This window comes from Micromys minutus (assembly GCF_963924665.1).
Source record: "Micromys minutus genome assembly, chromosome: 10".
In the NCBI taxonomy this organism is placed as follows: Eukaryota; Metazoa; Chordata; class Mammalia; order Rodentia; family Muridae; genus Micromys; species Micromys minutus.
In genome coordinates, this window is record NC_137979.1 from 55663553 (window position 1) to 55681575 (window position 18023).

The following is an 18023-nucleotide window of genomic DNA, read 5'->3' on the forward strand; positions in this document are numbered from 1 at the left end:
TTCCCTCAAAGAACTAATTCTAAATAGGTCCACACCCCTCATTTCTTATTAACCTTTTTTCTTAGGTACCTTTTGGTCAGTGGACTAGAAGGGAGGTTGAAACTTTTAAGAGCCCTTATTAAAGTAAGTTTTGAAAAATCTAAGCCTACAGTTTGGATAAAAAAATTATCTAAAATATTTTAACTAACTATATCATACTCAGAAATGGAAACACTTGTAGAAAAGTAACTGTTTATTCAATGTTCTACAGAACTATGACATCAAATGCCCTTAAGGGATGTGGAGAAGGCTAGGTAAGCTGTACTGTGGTCCACCCAATAACCAGCACTCATGCCTCTTCTCCAATCCCCAAAGAACCATCATGGTGTTTTTATAATATAGGTACTAAAATATTTTTATTAATCTTATATAAAAATAGAATAGATGTCTTTAAGGAACAACACAATCTTACAAAGGAACAGGAAATATTTTTGGCTTAAGCTTCTTCCTGTGGGAGGAGCTTCCATTTTATGGAGGAATCTAGTTCTTCCTCAAAGCCATTCAGCTCCTGTTCCTTGGAGAGCTCTAAGAAGACCTGGGAGGAATGGGTAAGAAGGAGAGATGTTACATGTAGCTGCAAGTGAATCAGAATAGCAAATTATGTGTGTGCATCTTACCACTGACCCACCTGCTCCAGGGTAGACTGAGAGAGGCTATACTCCTCTAGGTCAAAGGTCTGCTTAACTGTATAAGGAGAAATGCATTTAGGAGCATGTATATTTTCTTATATAAATAGTTATTATAAGCCAACAGAAGGCACACATAATTAAAATGTTAATTATGTTATGACAATTTCACCCAGTTAAAATACATCATCACATTTACTTTGACTGTCAGAACACTACTTGTATTAGGCTTACATGCTGGGTACATTTTGGATTCTGCATTTAAGGGAGAAATGGGAATTAGAAATGTTCTTTTTTTGTGCATGAGCCACTGGTTTTGCACATCCACATAGGACAATGCAGATGAAAGATGCTTGCATCAGACTGCTATGGAAGATTCTTGAGAAGGATGCCTGAGGTTTGCTAGGGAGAGAATAGCTTCATGCACTCTTTCTAGAAGACACTGAAGCATCCCATGATTGAACTTGGAACCTTCCTTGTCAACCAGAAGAGAATGTGAAGGGCATAGAGTAGAATTGGAGCCACACTAGAAACAATTTTTTCCCCAGTAAATACCACAATTTCAGGGTTCATAATGTAATCAAATATCCTGCAACAATTTCCCTTCTCTTTGTTCCTTTCCCCTCCCCTTCCCTTCCATCCTCTCTCCTTTTCTTTTCTTTTCTTTTCTTTTCTTTTCTTTTCTTTTCTTTTCTTTTCTTTTCTTTTCTTTTCTTTCCTAAGACAGTGCGTTACTTTGTAACTTTGGCTGGCCTGGAGCATGTGGTAATCCTCCTGTTTAGTTTCCAGTTAGAGGCATGAGCCACTATGATTAGGAGCTGATTTCTTAATACACTGAGGCAATGATGAGAATATTTCAGTCCATAAAACATTTAATTGGAAGTTAGAGTAACATATGCATCAGTCCTCAGAAAGAAAGCACCTGCTTAAATGTAAGCAATGGTGACTCAGACTATATCAATAAATGTGCAAAGACACACCCCAAACCCAGACAGTGGAAGTAAAATCTGCTCCCACTTCCTTCACCACACTCAGCTCTTATCTCCTTCGTATTGTGCGTCTAAAATTCAATTTAAGAATTAAGTTTTGATCCTAATGTGTTATGCAACATTTCATTTCTGTTATGAGCATGGATTATTGTGTGATTTAGACTAATTTCTTCCTGAGGGTCTTACTTTCTGAGACACGGCTCTTACCCTTCTCTAACTTGAGGAAAGCTTGGGATAAAGGTTGCACATCTTCCACTGGTAATCTGTAAACCATCAGAGGAGAGTACCTGGGATCAGAGGGAGGACACATCAGCTAAGGCACATGTAAACTAAGTACAGCATCACTGCCCAACTCTTATTAGTTTTAATCAGGACTGAAAAACTTTAACAACAGATCTACTCTCTTATCCTTTTTGTGTGTTCATATTATGTGTGTATATGTGTTTGTGCGTATGTGGATGCACACACGTATGCCAATGTGTGTATGTGGGTGTGCGTGCACACTTAGAAGCATGCACACTTGGGCTTAGTTCCTAAAGACATTATCCACCTGTTTGCTTTGGTTTTCAGAGTCTTTCTGGACTGCTGTCTGCCAAGTAGGCTGGGCTGGCAGACCAGTGAGCCCAGGGATTTTCCTTTCTGTGCTTCTTTCCGAACATCCTCAGAGCTAGGATTACAAATAGGTATCACTATACTGTTAATATTTTTACATGAATTATAGTGATGAAATTCAGGGCCTGGTGCTTGTGAGGCAAGTACTTCACTGATTGGCCATTTTCTTAGTCCATTATCAAACCTTTAAGTACAGGATAGAGTCATGGTGGCTCAATGCTACACTGTTGATCTGCAGAGAGAGTTGGTGCCTGTGTAGGCAATACTGTACAGCTGACATACAGAGCTCATCCATCTTGTTTAACACCTCACTTCCCTAGTCCTGTCCACTGGAAAGCAACATTTCACCTTGCGTTTCTAAGGATTTGATGATTTTAGATACCCCACAAGTAGAATCATGTAGCATTTATCTTGATGGGATTAGCTTATTTGCTTGGTGTGAAGTTCTCAAGACTGCATTGCAGATTCTTTCTATTAATGGTTGAATAGTATTCCAGCACACACATACACACACACACACACACACACACACACACACACACACTCACACACTCACACGTACACACATACACACACACACTCACACACACACTCACACACACATTCCCACACACACACTCACACACACACACACTCACACACACACTCACACACACACACTCACACACACACTCACACACACTCACACACACACACTCTCACATACACACTCACACACACACACACACTCACACACACACTCACACACACACACACTCACACACACATTCCCACACACACACTCTCTCACACACACACACACACACACACACACACACGAAAGCTTTAAACAGTTTACTGTCTGCTCATTCATATCATGCTCCAACCAGGCTCAGGGAACATCATGGAAGATGAGGCAGGAAGACTATTAAGAAGAGGATGAGGAGGATTGTCTTGAAACAGTGCCCTCAGGATATAAAAGGATAGCCTCACTTATAAACTCATAGCAGTAGAGGGTAGGGGAATGGGGTGGAAGGAGGTTGCCTGCACAAGATGTGTACAATGTTAAGGTAGTCATCAGCCCAGCACAGAGCAGGAGGGGGCTTATGAATTCCACCCTTAACCAATGAGCTATTGACAATTGCTGGCTGCTGGAGAAGAATCAATTTTATTTTAGGGTGTGGCCCCTGGTAAGTCACAGTAGGTTTTCAGTTGGCTTTTTAATATGGTCTAAGTTTGGACCTATTTTTTTCTTTTCTTTCTTTCTTTCTTTCTTTCTTTCTTTCTTTCTTTCTTTCTTTCTTCCTTCCTTCCTTCCTTCCTTCCCTCTTCCTTCCTTTTTTCTTTCTTTCTTGTTTTCTTTCTTTCTTTCTTGTTTGCTTTCTTTCTTTCTTGTTTTCTTTCTTTCTTTCTTTCTTTCTCTCTTTCTTTCTTTCTTTCTTTCTCTTTTTTCCTTCTTCCTTTCTTCTTCTTTTTTTGAAGATTATGTTTCACCTCTATTGTGTTTTCTTGCCAGTTGAGCTTAAGATAAGATGACCAGATAAACATGGCTTTATTTACAAGCTCTGTGTCGTCTCCTGTTGGTCTACATGTCTTTCTTCACACACACACACACCACACTATTGACTTCACAAGGAGGACTAGTGGGAGAGTAAGAGTCAGAGGATTTTGTTCTCTTGGATCCTTGAGTGGAGGTGAATAGCTAAGTTCAGACGCTAACAGATGATAAGCCTGACTCGCCTTCGGCCTTATGGCCTTACTGTCAAAGCTCAACACTGGCACTTGGCTTCTTCTTTCCAAGCTCGGAAACTACCAATCTCTTAATGTTTCGTATAGGAGCGGAAGTCTTGATGACTATCCAACGCCAATCACACTCCTCTTACCCCTTCATGTTCACCAGAGAAGAATGGAATCTCTGAGAAAGACATGAGGAATCCCTTACCATGTACTGTCAGTAACAGATTTAATAAATAACTTTTTTCTTTTTTAGATAAATGTGGACATCACAGAGGCTTAGAGTATATTTCATAATATACCTCCTCATAGCACAGGGAGCAACCATTCTCACACACTGCTTATTTTCTACGTCTTCACTGTATATTTATGTTTGATTATGGGCTGTACACTGAGTCACAGCATTGTTTAAAGGGCCAGACTTTCACAAAACATTTTTGAAATCACAGTGTGTGTGTGTGTGTGTGTGTGTGTGTGTGTGTGTGTGTGTGTGTGTGTGTGTATGTTACATCTGTGTGTTTGCCAGAGTATACCTATACAGAGATCAGATATTGACTTAGTGTGTCTCTATTCCTCTCCACCATATTTGTAGAGAAAGGGTCTCTAGCTGAACCTGGATCTCACTACTTCAGTTAGACTAGCTGGCCAGCAAACAACCAAGATTTACCTGTCTCCATTCTTAGTGTAGGGATTACAGGGATGTGCAATCACAATGGGCTTTTTATGTGGGTGTTGAGTAACCGAATTCAGAATCTCACATTTGCAGAGCAAACACTTAACTCTGAGTCACCTTCTAGAACCCCAACATCTGCATTTTCATCAGTTCCATCTTCTCTCCTTTGCTTTCCACCAAAGTATCTATCAAATAATTTTTTTTTCTGCCAAGTTTTCTTTCAACTGACTACAAACCGGCATAATGGACAGGGGGCAATGAATACTTGTCACCTGATCAAAACCAAAGACCAACTTCACCTTTCCTGCCGAGCAGCCTGGGGGAAAAGCCGTAGGACCTCTGTGTTCAGGGGCTCCACTTGCTCGAGGCTCTTCACCTTCATCTCCAGCAGGTAATCTTTGCCGAATTTGCTTTTGAGATGCTGGATGGATCCAATGCACCTGGGGATTGGAGAAGGATGTGTTCAGAATAGGGAGAGAAAAGTATGTGCAACAGCATTTGAAACCCTCAGCTTGTTACCGGGCCTGTCTTCGGGTCCTTGCTGTTCTAGCTACTGCGTTTATTTCCTTGTCTGTAGGCAACACTGTCTAGTCATACACTGCGAGAGTAAGTGTGGTCTCAAGGCACATACTCACCTCAGCCTTCCGGACACCAGGATGGCCACTCGGTCACACACAGCCTCGGCTTCTGCCATGTAGTGAGTGGTCAGCAGGGCGCCCCTGTCTGTATTTTTTACGATGGCCCTGATTGCTTGCCTAGATTGTCAAGACAACATCCACAATTTAGAAAGTAGTGTAATAAATAAGGAGAGGATAGAGAAAGGAAGCACTTGCAAAATACAGAATTTATTATGAGCTCGTAAGAAGAGAGAAATTCTGTCAAGACAGGCATGCACATGGGTACAGAATGATGCAAAACTCAACACTGTCACCCAAGCCAGCAGGAGGAAGTCATTGCAGAATAAAGGACGGGCTTTACAACTTACTGAGAACCACTGTTCTCATGCTCAGCACCAGACACTTGACTGTGATGCACAAGTTTCCATACCGACCCAGACATTCACAATGAGTGGCTTGCAGCCTAAGGCTATGTGTTCTCCCTTCCTCAGAAATGTTTGAGAAATAGAGTTAGAAAACACTCTATTTTGCAGACCATCGATTTTACTAAGGGTCTTGGTAGTTTTGTTCTTTATGTATGTAAGAAGTTTTATGATATACTTTTAAAATGCTTTCGGTGGTTTATGTGCTGTGTGCATGTGCAAAGTGTGCGTATGTGCATGTGAGCACGTGTGGGTAAAGGCTAGACACCAATGTTGGGTATCCCGTTCTCCACATTAATTTTGGAAGTAGTGACTCTCATTGAACTCTCACCAGCTGGCCAAGACTAGAGAGTCTGTGAGCTCCAGCTCCCTTCCTGACTTCAGCTCCACAGGGCTGGAATTACAGCAAGCAAGATAAGCCCCTGGGCTTTGAGGTGGGTGTTGGGAATCTGAATCATGGTCCTTACACTTGGTAAAAGCAGTTTCTGAGTGTGTGAAACTGTTTTCAAGCTCCCTTCTAGGTAGGGGTTCAAAACCATGGCAGCATCTCCTCACCATATTTGCTGTTGCCCTTCAGGGTCCATCCCAGTCGACGGCTCATCCAGAAGCACCACAGAAGGGTTTCCCAGGATGCTCAGCACAAAGCACAGCTGTAACAAGAGAGACAGCCCATGTGGCATCACCTCAAGCGAGCCCCCGCCACCCACCCCCAGGTATGCTGGAAGCCCTTCCCCCTTCCCCCTGCCTGTACCTTTCTCTTCATTCCCTCTGACAGCGTCTTCACGGGAGACTTCAGCTGGTCCTGCAGCTTGAGCGCGTCCGCCAACCTAAAGAGAGACAGGGGAACATCACCATCCACTCCGTGAAGAGAGATGACGGGAGTGAGCCTGGCCAAGACTGGAGAGTGGGGTTCATACGTCAAATTCTGGAGCTTGTGTGTGTTTGTGTGTGTGTGTGTGTGTGTGTGTGTGTGTGTGTGTGTGTGTGTGTGTTTTAGTGGAGAAAATGGTGATGTTGCTGGCAGAGGTGGACCCCCTCAAACAGTATCACACCATAAAATTCAAATAGTTAATCTATGATCAATACATTCAACTTTAGTGTTTTCAATAAATGTTATCAATATATTCCCCCCTTTCCATGTTTGATAATAGAAGAAAAACCCCAAACAGGAAAACTAATTGCTATTTGCAAGTCTGCCCAGTGTTGTGAGCTTTACACCCGAGTTTTCTGTGAATATGGTCCCCCCACTTTCTCCCTGACCATCTCCTGTTCTAGGTGCACCCCACCCATGTACCTTGTAATGGTGACTGCAGCGTGACTTCTGCTCAGGCCCCTCACTGCAGCAAATACCTCCAGGTGTTCCTTCACAGTGAGGTTGGGCCACAGAGCGTTCTCTTGAGGACAGTACCCCAGGAACCCCAGGGTGTCCCCTTTTCCGCTCCCTTTCAGTAGCACCTATAGATAAAAGTTCATCACGAGAGAACCCACATTCTACACTCTCAAGGCCATACTTCTGAGGCAGCTCTCTCTCTGTCATCTTACACTGGAGAGAACTTGTTCATAGTAATTACCTGTGAATAAATGTGTGCTCAGTCAGAAACTTAGTCTTCTAAGTGGACTGTCAAATAGCGTCCAGCATCTCTGGTCCCCAGCTCATATTTAGTGTTTTCATAAATCTCCAAATGAAGCATCTTAGGAATGACCCCTTACCCTCACTTGCTCCTCAGTGTCCTTTCAATGCCTCCTCTGTGACAGGGGCTGCACTTAATGCTTGTAGATGAGGGGCTTAAAATCATTACTGCCTTGTTTTTGGAGTTTCTGTTCTACAGAGAGAACCAGCAACAAGAAGAGGAAAGAGAAAAGAAATGAGGTCAGCCAGAGGGGCGCTATGGTGGATGGATGCTGGAAGGTTTAGAAGGAGAGTAACCGCAGAAGTGATCTTGGGTCAGTTGATTGGAGAGTGGGGTTCATAGGTCAAATTCTGGAGCTTGTGTGTGTGTGTGTGTGTGTGTGTGTGTGTTTTAGTGGAGAAAATGGTGATGTTGCTGGCAGAGGTGGACCCCCTCAAACAGTATCACACCATAAAATCCTCTGAGGGCTCATTTCAATGGAGGAGGAGAAGTTGTCAGTCATGGGGAAAAAACAGAGGCTTTGGAGGGGAATTTGACACAGAGCAAAGAGCAAGATCTAAGCATGTGAAGGAATGTGCTGTTCCTAGACCAAGACAAGGGCAGGCGTGCAGGAGCAGAGTGAGCAAGGGGATGGGGAGAGAAGGAGCTCAAGGACAGGGACGTCATTTCCTGTAGCCACCTGCAAGACAAGTAGGAAGTAGCAAGACCCGACAGTCACAGAGGAGAGGAGTTGAAGCAGGAGAACAACAAGGCTGTAAAATGCCACAATGGCTGTGGTGACTAGGACACTTCCATGATGCCAACCTCAGGAAATGTCTAGCCTGGTCTACTTATTTATTTAGTTTTTGATACAGGGTCTCTTATTGGTCTCGTAGCTTACCAATTAGAATAGGTTCTCTGTCCAGTAAACCCCAGGAATATAGCTGCCTATCTCTAGATCCTTAGCACTGGGGTTACGAGCACACATCACCACACTGGCATATCCTGTGGTTCCTGGAGAGTGAATTTAGGTCTTAGATATTGCTACATGCTATCTTCCCAGTGAGCCATCTCCTGAGCCACCTTACTTTTAATATGTTCCATCATAGTGTAACAATGAAAAGTCATCTGCTGTCCTTCCACACCTCATAAGAAATGTCAGTGAGTTGGGGTCAGAAAAATGACTAAGGGGGAGAGCATCAGAGATAGTTGGAGATGCAGTGAGAATGTAGCTCACCACCATTTCCTGCTGAATCCCTGCCTTGACGAGTTGCTGTCACCTTGGCTTTAGAGGGACATGATAACCTGCCATCTTCTCTGTCTTTGGGGGAGATATCTGCCAATGGTATCCCCTCCTTTCAGCTCTTGGCTTGGCCACCACCCCTTCTTCTGAGGTGCAGGTCCATAGACTTCTTCTGCTTTATAGTTTGCCCTGCCCCCACCCCCAGACTTTGCAAAGAGATTTTCAAGATTCTGCTGTGGAATCTGGGGAAAAGATTTCATTTCTTACCCATTTTTTGTTGTCTTTTCTATTTTATTCAATCATTTCCTGTATGGGTGATTTAAGTCCACTTCTCTGATGTTCATTTTTATCATTTATTAAAAAATGCTCCTTCCAAATAGTGTATTTGAAACACACACACACACACACACACACACACACACACACACACGTATATTTGAGCAACGTAGTGGTTTCTAAAGGACAGTAAATATACTAAAATTTTACGAACAATATGGGTTCTTATATTTGTTTTGTAACCTGACAGAACATTCTGTGTGCCTTCGAAGGTATAAGTGATTATTTTTCTCGAGCGCTTAGTTTCTATATAGTGTGCACATAAATTTACTCTCTATATGGTGTGCACATGAATTTACTCTCTATATGATGTGCACATGAATTTACTCTCTATATGGTATGCACATGAATTTACTCTCTATATGGTGTGCACATGAATTTACTCTCTATATGGTATGCACATGAATTTACTCTCTATATGGTGTGCACATGAATTTACTCTCCTATGTACTGCATTCATCACTTCACTTATCTGATGATGGAACAGAATCTTATGGTTTATAAATCTGTGACATCTGACAATTTTTTTAAAATAATGTGTCACCTACCTGCCCAGCTGTGGGTTTTGTTTCTCCACTTATCATTTTAAGAGATGTACTTTTGCCAGCTCCATTGTGTCCCAACAATCCTAGAATCTCACCTGAAACACAGGATTTGTATTGAGGTTAAAATTACAGTAAAATTAAGTATAAAACACAGCCCGAACTCACTGTCTGATGTATGTCATTGGATATGTTTTGTCCACTGTGTAAGAGATTAACACAATTTCTTTTTTCATTCTTGGTGATAAAATTTTTCAAGAATGAGATATTTTCCTAAGATTATATTAGTAGAAATTAAAAAGGCATCAAGAGTATCTGGTTCTGTTTCCTGTGACTTTAAGCCTTTGGTAGTAGTGAGAGAAATTAAGTTACTCCAACATTGGCTGGATAAACCTTCAGTATATGCTGCTGCACCCCACCAACCCTCAAACAATTTTCTTTAAAAAATAATAAACATTAGAATGTCAGTCATGTGAGTTTATGTGAAAATTTAATGACTTTCATGGGCCATATAGTAATGTTGGTTCCTATATAGATATGGCTGGGCCTCAGTTCTTGGAGTGAATAAGTGTACTCAAAAATGAAATGTATAAAGGAGTAGTCAGCCCACTCTAGTGAGGGGTCTGCATGTGAGTGAGTAGATACTGTGTGAAGGATTTTCCTCAGGAACCAGAGAAGTTGAGCCAACTATTGAACACTGGTTGTCTAACCTTTCCTGACACAGAATGAGACATTCTTCGTGGCTATCTTCGCCTTCTTCTTGGAAAGGCAGAGCTTCCGCTTCCCTGCATACTCTTTGCGTAGGCAGCTGGCAATAATGACTGGCTTCTGTAAGCAAGAAGAATGTCAAGTCAGGCTATTCTCTCCATGGACATTGAATAAGCTGTGTCCCCTGCACTTCCCTCACTCTGTGTCAAAGAGATTCTACTATGCACTGCTGTAACCTAACACTCTTCTATCCTAGCCCTTGTCTTTGTAGAGAATTTGATGTTCCTCCCCTACAAAGACATCTACCATGAAATACATTTATATTTTAGAGCCTGCCTAACTCCCCAAACATGAAAAAAATATACAAAAAAGCACCAGTGTGTGTGTATGTGCTATGTTGAATACTGTACATTATCACTAGAAACAGTGACATTTGTCAATATACTCTCAGTTCCTCAAAGTCTTTCATGCTTTAAGTGATTTCACCTGTATGCTGGTTTCAGTTTATACTAAAGAATTGGAGATGTTGACTTTCAATCTGCTCATTTAGATGTAAAAAAGATGGCCACATTCTAAAACAGCAACTCTCTTTTGTTAGGAATAAGGAAACGAAGACTCAATATAGAACGAGTCTGGTAGACCAGTTGCTTTAATGAGCCCACATATGTTTTGTTTGGTAAGCTAGCTACTTTGTGAGCTTACCTCATCAAGACTGGTGGATATCAAGGCATTTTCTGTTCTTATTCTCTCCATTTGAACATCCTCATCCTCACCTTCTGGCTCTTCTGGGTTTTGATACACATCATTGTTTCTTGGAGAAATTCTAAGGCCAAAACCACCCATTAATTATTGACTTGTGGCTTTTATCTTTGTGTCAACAATGACTTGTTGTTCCAAACCCATCCTCAACTAGATCACAAGATGAGATCATGTTTCCCTTTGGTGCCATCTACATTCATTCTGTGTGGCTCCCCTGGTCAACAACACTGCCATGCTAAGTGACCACCACTCCTTACCTAATCTTCTGTTCTACTCAGCTACAGAAAGATTACTTTTTAGTGCTAGTGAATAGCTTAGAAATAATCTGAAATATCCTTTTGAAAATACTATAGCTCAACAGTGTGTATTATATTGTTCTCATGGGGGAAATGGGCCAGAGTAAAGTTGGTACTGTTCCAGAAAATAAGATATTGTGAGTACTCAGTCAAAGTTGGAAGGCTTCCTCAAGGCTCGGGAAACAACAGGGAGGAGTGGGACAAAGAAATGAAAGAGCCAGAGGATGGGAAAGAGAGCTGTGAAATATTCTCTGGTCACGACAATGGTTATACACATGAACATGGTGTGCAGCAGCTGTGGTTACCTGCACAAGACATGCACAACATTAAATCAATTTAAGCAAGCTCTGGGCTCCTGGGTCTGAAGAAGCCTTGCAGGACCCCAAGAGCATTCTGCTTCCCCATGGAATCCTTCTGGGGCCCCAAAACTAACCACCTGGGAACTGTGCTCCAACAAATCCTTCTCAGCTGTTTCTGCTAGAGACACAACCTGAAGAGGTGAGTTGTGTGTTGTCCCTGGACCCTTATTGTCTAGTCCCAGGCTCACTCCTCAGCCCAGAGGAGAATTTCATGACTCCACTTCTCTGTGGAAACCTTTGAGGGCAACAAAAGTAACCAGCTTGGGGTCCCTGCCCTACTAGTCTTATCCCAGTTGAATCTGCCCCACTACCCCAGTTGCTAAGCCAGGGGCATATCCTGCAGAGGTGAGTTGTGCATTACCCCCTGATATCTATTGTGTATCTCTGGGCTTTCTCTCAGTTCTGAGGACCTTGTGGGACATCCAAGGGCCTCCTACTAATCCATGGCGGCCTATGGAGCAACAAGAACAACCAACTTGGAACATACCTCCGCCAATCCCTTGCCAGTGGGGCTGGCTTGAGGCATATCAGGCAGAGTCAGTTTTCCTGACCAACACTGTCTAGCCTACGAATACTCTAACCTGAAGCCTTGTAGCCATCAGGATCATCTAGCCAATAACAGGGAAAACCAAATGCCTAAAGGAGGGTTTAAGAAAACAATAAAAAAGATCCAGAACAATATGGCACCACTAGAACCCACCTATCCTGTTACAACAAACCCTGGATATCCTAATAAAACTGAAGCACAAGAAGAGGATTTGTAATCAATCCAATCTTTTAGAGTTGACCGAGGCCTTTAAAGAGGGCATAAGTAAATTCTTTAAAGAAATATAAAAAAATACATTCAAACAGAGGCATTAAAAGAAGAAGCAAATAAATAAAAAGAAACACAGGAAAATACAATCAAACAGGTGAAGGATATGAATAAAACTTTCCAAGACCTGAAAAGGGAAATAGAGGCAATAAAGAAAACACAAACTGAGGCAATCCTGGAGATGGAAAACCTAAGAAAGAGAACAGGAAATGCAGAACCAAGCATCACCAACAAAATGTAAGAGATGGAAGAGAGAATCTCAGGTGTAGAAGATACAATAAAAGAAATAAATACAATGGTCAAAAAAAAAAAAAAAAAAAAAAAAAAGCAAAATCTACAAAGTTCATGACAGAAAGCCTCCAGGAAATTTGAGACACTATGAAAAGACTAAACCTAAGATAATAGGAGTAGAAGAAGAAGATTCCCTGCTCAAAGGACCAGAAAACATCTTCAACAAAATCATAGAAGAACATTTCTCTAACCTAAAGAAAGAGATGCCTATAAATGTACAAGAAGCTTATAGAACACTGAACAGATTGGACCACAAAAGAAAATCCTCTTGTCACATAATAATCAAAACACTAAAAATACAGAGCAAAGAAAGAATTCTAAAACCTGGGAGGGAAAAGACCAAGTAACATATAAAGGCAGATCTATCAGAATTATACCCAATATTTCAACTGAGATTCTAAAGGCTAGAAGAGCCTGGGTAGGGATCCTGCAGACCCTAAGAGATCACAGATATCAACCCAGACTATTATACCCAGCAAAACTTTCAATCACCATAGATGAATAAACCAAAATATTCCATGCCAAAACCAAATTTAAACCATACCTTTCCACTAAACCAGCCCTACAGAGGATGCTAGAAGGAAAACTTCAACCCAATGAGGTTAACTATACTCAAGAAAACACATGAAATTAATAATTCCACACCATTAAAACCAGAGTGAAGTAACCCAGACCCAAAAAAGATGAACATGGTATGCAATCACTTATAAGTAGACATTAGCCATAAAAGAAAGGATAACCATGCTGTAATCCACAGACTCAAAGAAACTAGAGGGCCCAAGGGAGGGAACTAGGCAGAAGCAGAAAGGGGATGGGGATCAGGTATGGGAAGGGGAGCAGGAGAGGGCTGGGAGAGAGTGGAAATCAGCTGGGGAAATCTCTGAGACTAGCTGGAGACCTGGGATGGAAGAGGCTCCTGGGAGAGGTGCACGATATGTAAACACTTATAAGTGGGTATTAGCCATCAAGTACAGGATAACCATGCTATAATCAACAGACCCAAAGAAGCCAAATAACAAGAAAGGTTCAAGGGAGGATGGTTGGATCTTTCTCAGAAGGGGAAAAACAATAGATATCAGAGGTTGGTGGAAGGAGAGAACTGGGTGGAAGATGGGATTTGGAGGGAGAGCAGGGAGGATAAGCTGGGAGGGGCAATCTCTAGGATGTGCCAGAGATGGGAAGGGGAGAGGCCTCAGAGGGTTTAAGGGGGTGACTATAGCTGAGATTCCTGGCAGTGGAGGATATGGATTCTGAAGAGGTCACTTCCTGTAGCCAGACAGGACTCAGGTGGGGGAGTTAAGGACAGCATCACACCCATTAAACCTTTGACCCAAAAATGTATCCTGCCTATGTAGGACAAATGGCAGCATTCCTTTTAACCGCCTCTCTATTCAAATAGATGGCTTTTTAGATTCCAGCCCTCTAGGGTCGCACTGCATGCCCTGTCAGAGACTTTGCTGTCAGTAGTGTAGGTCTGTTTCTGTTACTGCATTGTAGTCCTCTTTGGCGTGTGTATCTGAGCCTCCGTTAGCATCAGTGAATCCTCCTGCCGCAGTCTATCCTAACACAGTGGCTTAGGGTTATTAATTGGCTTGTTTATGCATGAAAGAAAAAAAAGAATATTGATGGGTGGAACAAAATAACCCCCAGTTTGAGCTCTTCCTACCTAAAGATGGGATCCTTTCTCATTGTTTTCTTTCCAAACTTCCACTCCAGACATCGAAGGGTAAAAATAAAAATGAAAACATGAAGGAAAGGCTGAGAGAGAGGGGAGGGGAAGAGTGCATTAGAAAGCACAAAAAGATCATTATCTTAGTATGAAATGAACTAGGAATAATTTTTGATGAGAGTTATATTTAATATCATTATAAATTTTTAACATCCTCCTTGGCATGTTGGGAAATCATTTTCATTACAGCTATAATTATGGGCTATTATTTTTTTCAACCACAGATACAAGTGTTCTTAATATTTGGCAAGTAAGTATCTCATCAGATAGTCTTTATAAAAATAGTTGTCTCTGACTTTACACATCTTATATTTACATTGGTTATGAAAATCTCATCTCTATGTTAATAAAAACACAGCATGTCAATGAATTCACATTGCCGAGTATGACTTAGAACCCAGTAGAAAGAACACATCCTTACTATGAGGAACACCAGGAATGGCTCTACTATTGATTCTCTTTCAAATCCCTGAGACAGGAAAATCTGGAAAAAGAAAAGAAAAGTAGTTATACAGGGAAGTTCCATCTCACATACTTTTATCCTTAGGAACATGAAATGGCCCTAGACAGTCTCAATGACATTTTTCCCTGAGTGCACTAGAAATTTCAGGCACCTGGTCATCCTGACACATGCATAGAGGAGCTGCCGTCCCTAGTCTAAGAGATGTCACCTGAGGTGACGAGTTCCACTGAGGACTTGGTTCGAGGGGATCTGGGTTCTGTAGAGTCAGACTCCTCACATGATGGGTGATCTACTTTGAGTTTTATCCCACGGAACTGCAGACACTTCCTGTGCCCCCTGCTTCTCGCACAAATGACTCCCCTTCATTCCTCCTCACTAATAACCTCTTCACATGCCTGCCCCTGTTCTACTTACAGAGGCATAGATATTATATAGAAAGAGGGGGAATTATTTATATAAAATGCTTCTCAACCCCTACCCCCCACATCATGAAGCTTAACATCATTTTATCCACATACATTTGAAGCTAAGTAGGTCCAGAAACATGGAAGTCAGAAAACGACCATGAAGACTGTTCTGTTTACCACCACCTAGTTCTATCTCCATGTGTTAACCAGGGGCCACTGTTCTGTTAAAAGTCAAGCAGAACACACTGTCCCATCTGGGAGAAAACCCACTGGAGTCCTCATGCATGTTCTGCAAGTTCTAGAGGCCCACGAAGATGTCAAACTTTTATACATTGTCATGGGTCCCAGGATGTTCAACAGTCATCTTACGTACATGCATAGCTAAGATCAGACATCCAATCAGAGTAGATGGTGGTATTAAAAAGATGAAGCAGTACATGGTACTACTCTCCATATCAAAATCCAGCAACATTGCAACCACGGAGACCATGGTGACCTAGAGGGGGTACAAGCATATGTGTTAGATGAGGGGGTACAAGCATATGTGTTAGATGAGGGAGTACAAGCATATATGTTAGATGAGGGGATACAAGCATATGTGTTAGATGAGAGGGTACAAGCATATGTGTTAGATGAGGCGGTACAAGCATATGTGTTAGATGAGGGGGTACAAGCATATGTGTTAGATGAGGCGGTACAAGCATATGTGTTAGATGAGGGGGTACAAGCATATGTGTTAGATGAGGGGGTACAAACATATGTGTTAGATGAGGGGGTACAGCATATGTGTTAGATGAGGGGGTACAAGCATGTGTTAGATGAGGGGGTACAAGCATATGTGTTAGATGAGGGGGTACAAGCATATGTGTTAGATGAGGGGGTACAAACATATGTGTTAGATGAGGGGGTACAGCATATGTGTTAGATGCTCTAAGTTTCATGTTTTCAGATCAAGCTGTCTCATCATGAAGATAACATAGTTCACTTTTTCTTTTTTACTTCTGTAAATTAATCTAAAAGGTCAGCACACAAAGTGATGGGTTTTACAATGACACCGTGTCCCCCCTTTAAAGTCTCCTACATGTTATATCACACGTTGTATCTTTAAATCTAGATATGCAGACGGTAGGAAGATGCGGCCGTCCATCATTCCAAATTTCAACTCCGACTTCTTCGCCATTTGAAATGAAGGCAGCGTGTCTGCATGAACATCCTCTGCTTTTTAACAACTTAGCAAAATTGCTTGGGCCTAGACCTCCTCAAGTAACCAGAAAAACCTAGAATCTGCTATATAAAATAGTTTAACTATGGAGGGGGGGAATGGTATGCGTTTCTTCTGGGGGTCAATTCAGAATAGAAGCATCAATTTGAAATTGATACTTGACTGGAAAAAAGCCAACAGCAAGAATAGCAATAAACCTTTTTTTGTTAGCTATACTAGTGGAGGAAAATAGGCACAAATGCTAAAAAGACAAATTTCTGGCATTAGAAAAAATTATAGGCATATAGAAGCCTTCGTTTTGTAGAAAACAATATGTGATGGCCACCTTCCGGAGGTTTGTGTCACTGTCTTACAAACTGTACACTCTTGCACAGTGTCTAGAGTATTCTTCCTGGCTCATTTCTTTTATTCATCACCTACACTGCCAACTGCCACCAGCTCCTGGGAGAAGCTGGGGCTCCTCCCTGCTGGGATCGTGTTCATCCTTTATGTTCTAAATCACACCAGTGTATGTTCTCCACATTTCATTTCTCCATTTTTGGTGTGTGCTGTGTGTATGTGATGCGTGTGTATGTGGGTGATGTATGTGGTGTGTGCGTGTGTATGTGTGTGTGTGCATGTGGGGTGTATATGGTATGTGGTGTGTGTATGTGGTGTGTATACATGGTGTATGTGTGGTATGTGTATGTGGTGTGTATGTATGGTGTGTGTGTGTTCTGTGTGTATGTGTGTGGCATATGTGTATGAGGTGTGTGTGGTTCTGTGTGTGAATATGTATGTGGTATGCATGTGTGTGTATGATGTGTGTGTATGGTGTATATGTGTGTGGTATTTATGTGTGTGTGGTATGTGTGGGGAGTGTGCATGTGTAGTATGTATGTGATGTGGTGTGTATGTGTGTGTGGTGTGTATGGTGTGTGTGTGGTATGTGTATGTGGTTTGTATGGTGTGTGGGGTGTGTGTGTGTGCAAGGAGATGTTTTTGAGGTGTGTGTGTGTGTGTGTGTGTGTGTGTATGTGTGTATGTGGTATCTGTATGTGGTGTGTGTGTGTGCATGTGGTGTGTGTATGTTTATGGTATGTGTATAGTGTGGTGTGTGGTGTGTGTGTATGCACATACATTGCATGTGTGGGTTTTCTTGGGCCTGAGCATGGATAAACCACCACTTTGCTAGGCTGTCTAGTGAGCAAGCCTAGAGGATCTATCTGCCTTCATTCCCCCTCACAGGGTCACAGTCACACATGCAGCTGCCTCTCCCTCCTCATAATCTGGGTGTGGGGGATCTAAGCTAGGTCCTCATGCCTGTATAGAAAACATTCCACACACTGAGCCCCCTGACCCTCGATTTTACTTTTAAAAATTAAATTTCTGCTTCCATCTTCATAAACAGCCCTATTATCTATTTTCACAAAGCGCATTGCTGCTTTGTTGTCTAATAGACCCCTTAGGTGGGAAAGAACACAGTTCACTTTCATTCTGTTGAGTTAAATAAGTTGTTGTCTATTAACTAATCTTTTATAACCCTTTCAGGGATGGCAAAATCCTTTCTTGTC

At 41.9% G+C, this 18023-nt stretch overlaps 1 protein-coding gene across 3 annotated transcripts in view; it reads right to left on the minus strand.

Annotated features, from left to right (window-relative positions):
* Positions 1 to 220: 220 nt before the first annotated feature.
* Positions 221 to 18023, minus strand: part of ABCA8 (ATP binding cassette subfamily A member 8) — a 61940-nt gene continuing 44137 nt past the window's right edge. For 2 of the 3 annotated variants that reach the window (XM_080923423.1, XM_080923421.1), the window contains exons 26-39: positions 15622 to 15744; positions 14800 to 14862; positions 14316 to 14407; positions 10833 to 10953; positions 10133 to 10250; positions 9429 to 9520; positions 6986 to 7146; positions 6443 to 6518; positions 6247 to 6341; positions 5288 to 5407; positions 4952 to 5092; positions 1862 to 1941; positions 668 to 723; positions 221 to 574 (exon numbers count right to left, since the gene is read on the minus strand). In XM_080923423.1, the coding sequence (XP_080779549.1) occupies positions 476 to 574; positions 668 to 723; positions 1862 to 1941; positions 4952 to 5092; positions 5288 to 5407; positions 6247 to 6341; positions 6443 to 6518; positions 6986 to 7146; positions 9429 to 9520; positions 10133 to 10250; positions 10833 to 10953; positions 14316 to 14407; positions 14800 to 14862; positions 15622 to 15744 (1437 nt within the window). In that variant the 3' untranslated portion in view covers positions 221 to 475. The remainder of the gene's footprint in view (positions 575 to 667; positions 724 to 1861; positions 1942 to 4951; positions 5093 to 5287; positions 5408 to 6246; positions 6342 to 6442; positions 6519 to 6985; positions 7147 to 9428; positions 9521 to 10132; positions 10251 to 10832; positions 10954 to 14315; positions 14408 to 14799; positions 14863 to 15621; positions 15745 to 18023) is intronic. The other variant, XM_080923422.1, reaches the window with a different exon arrangement.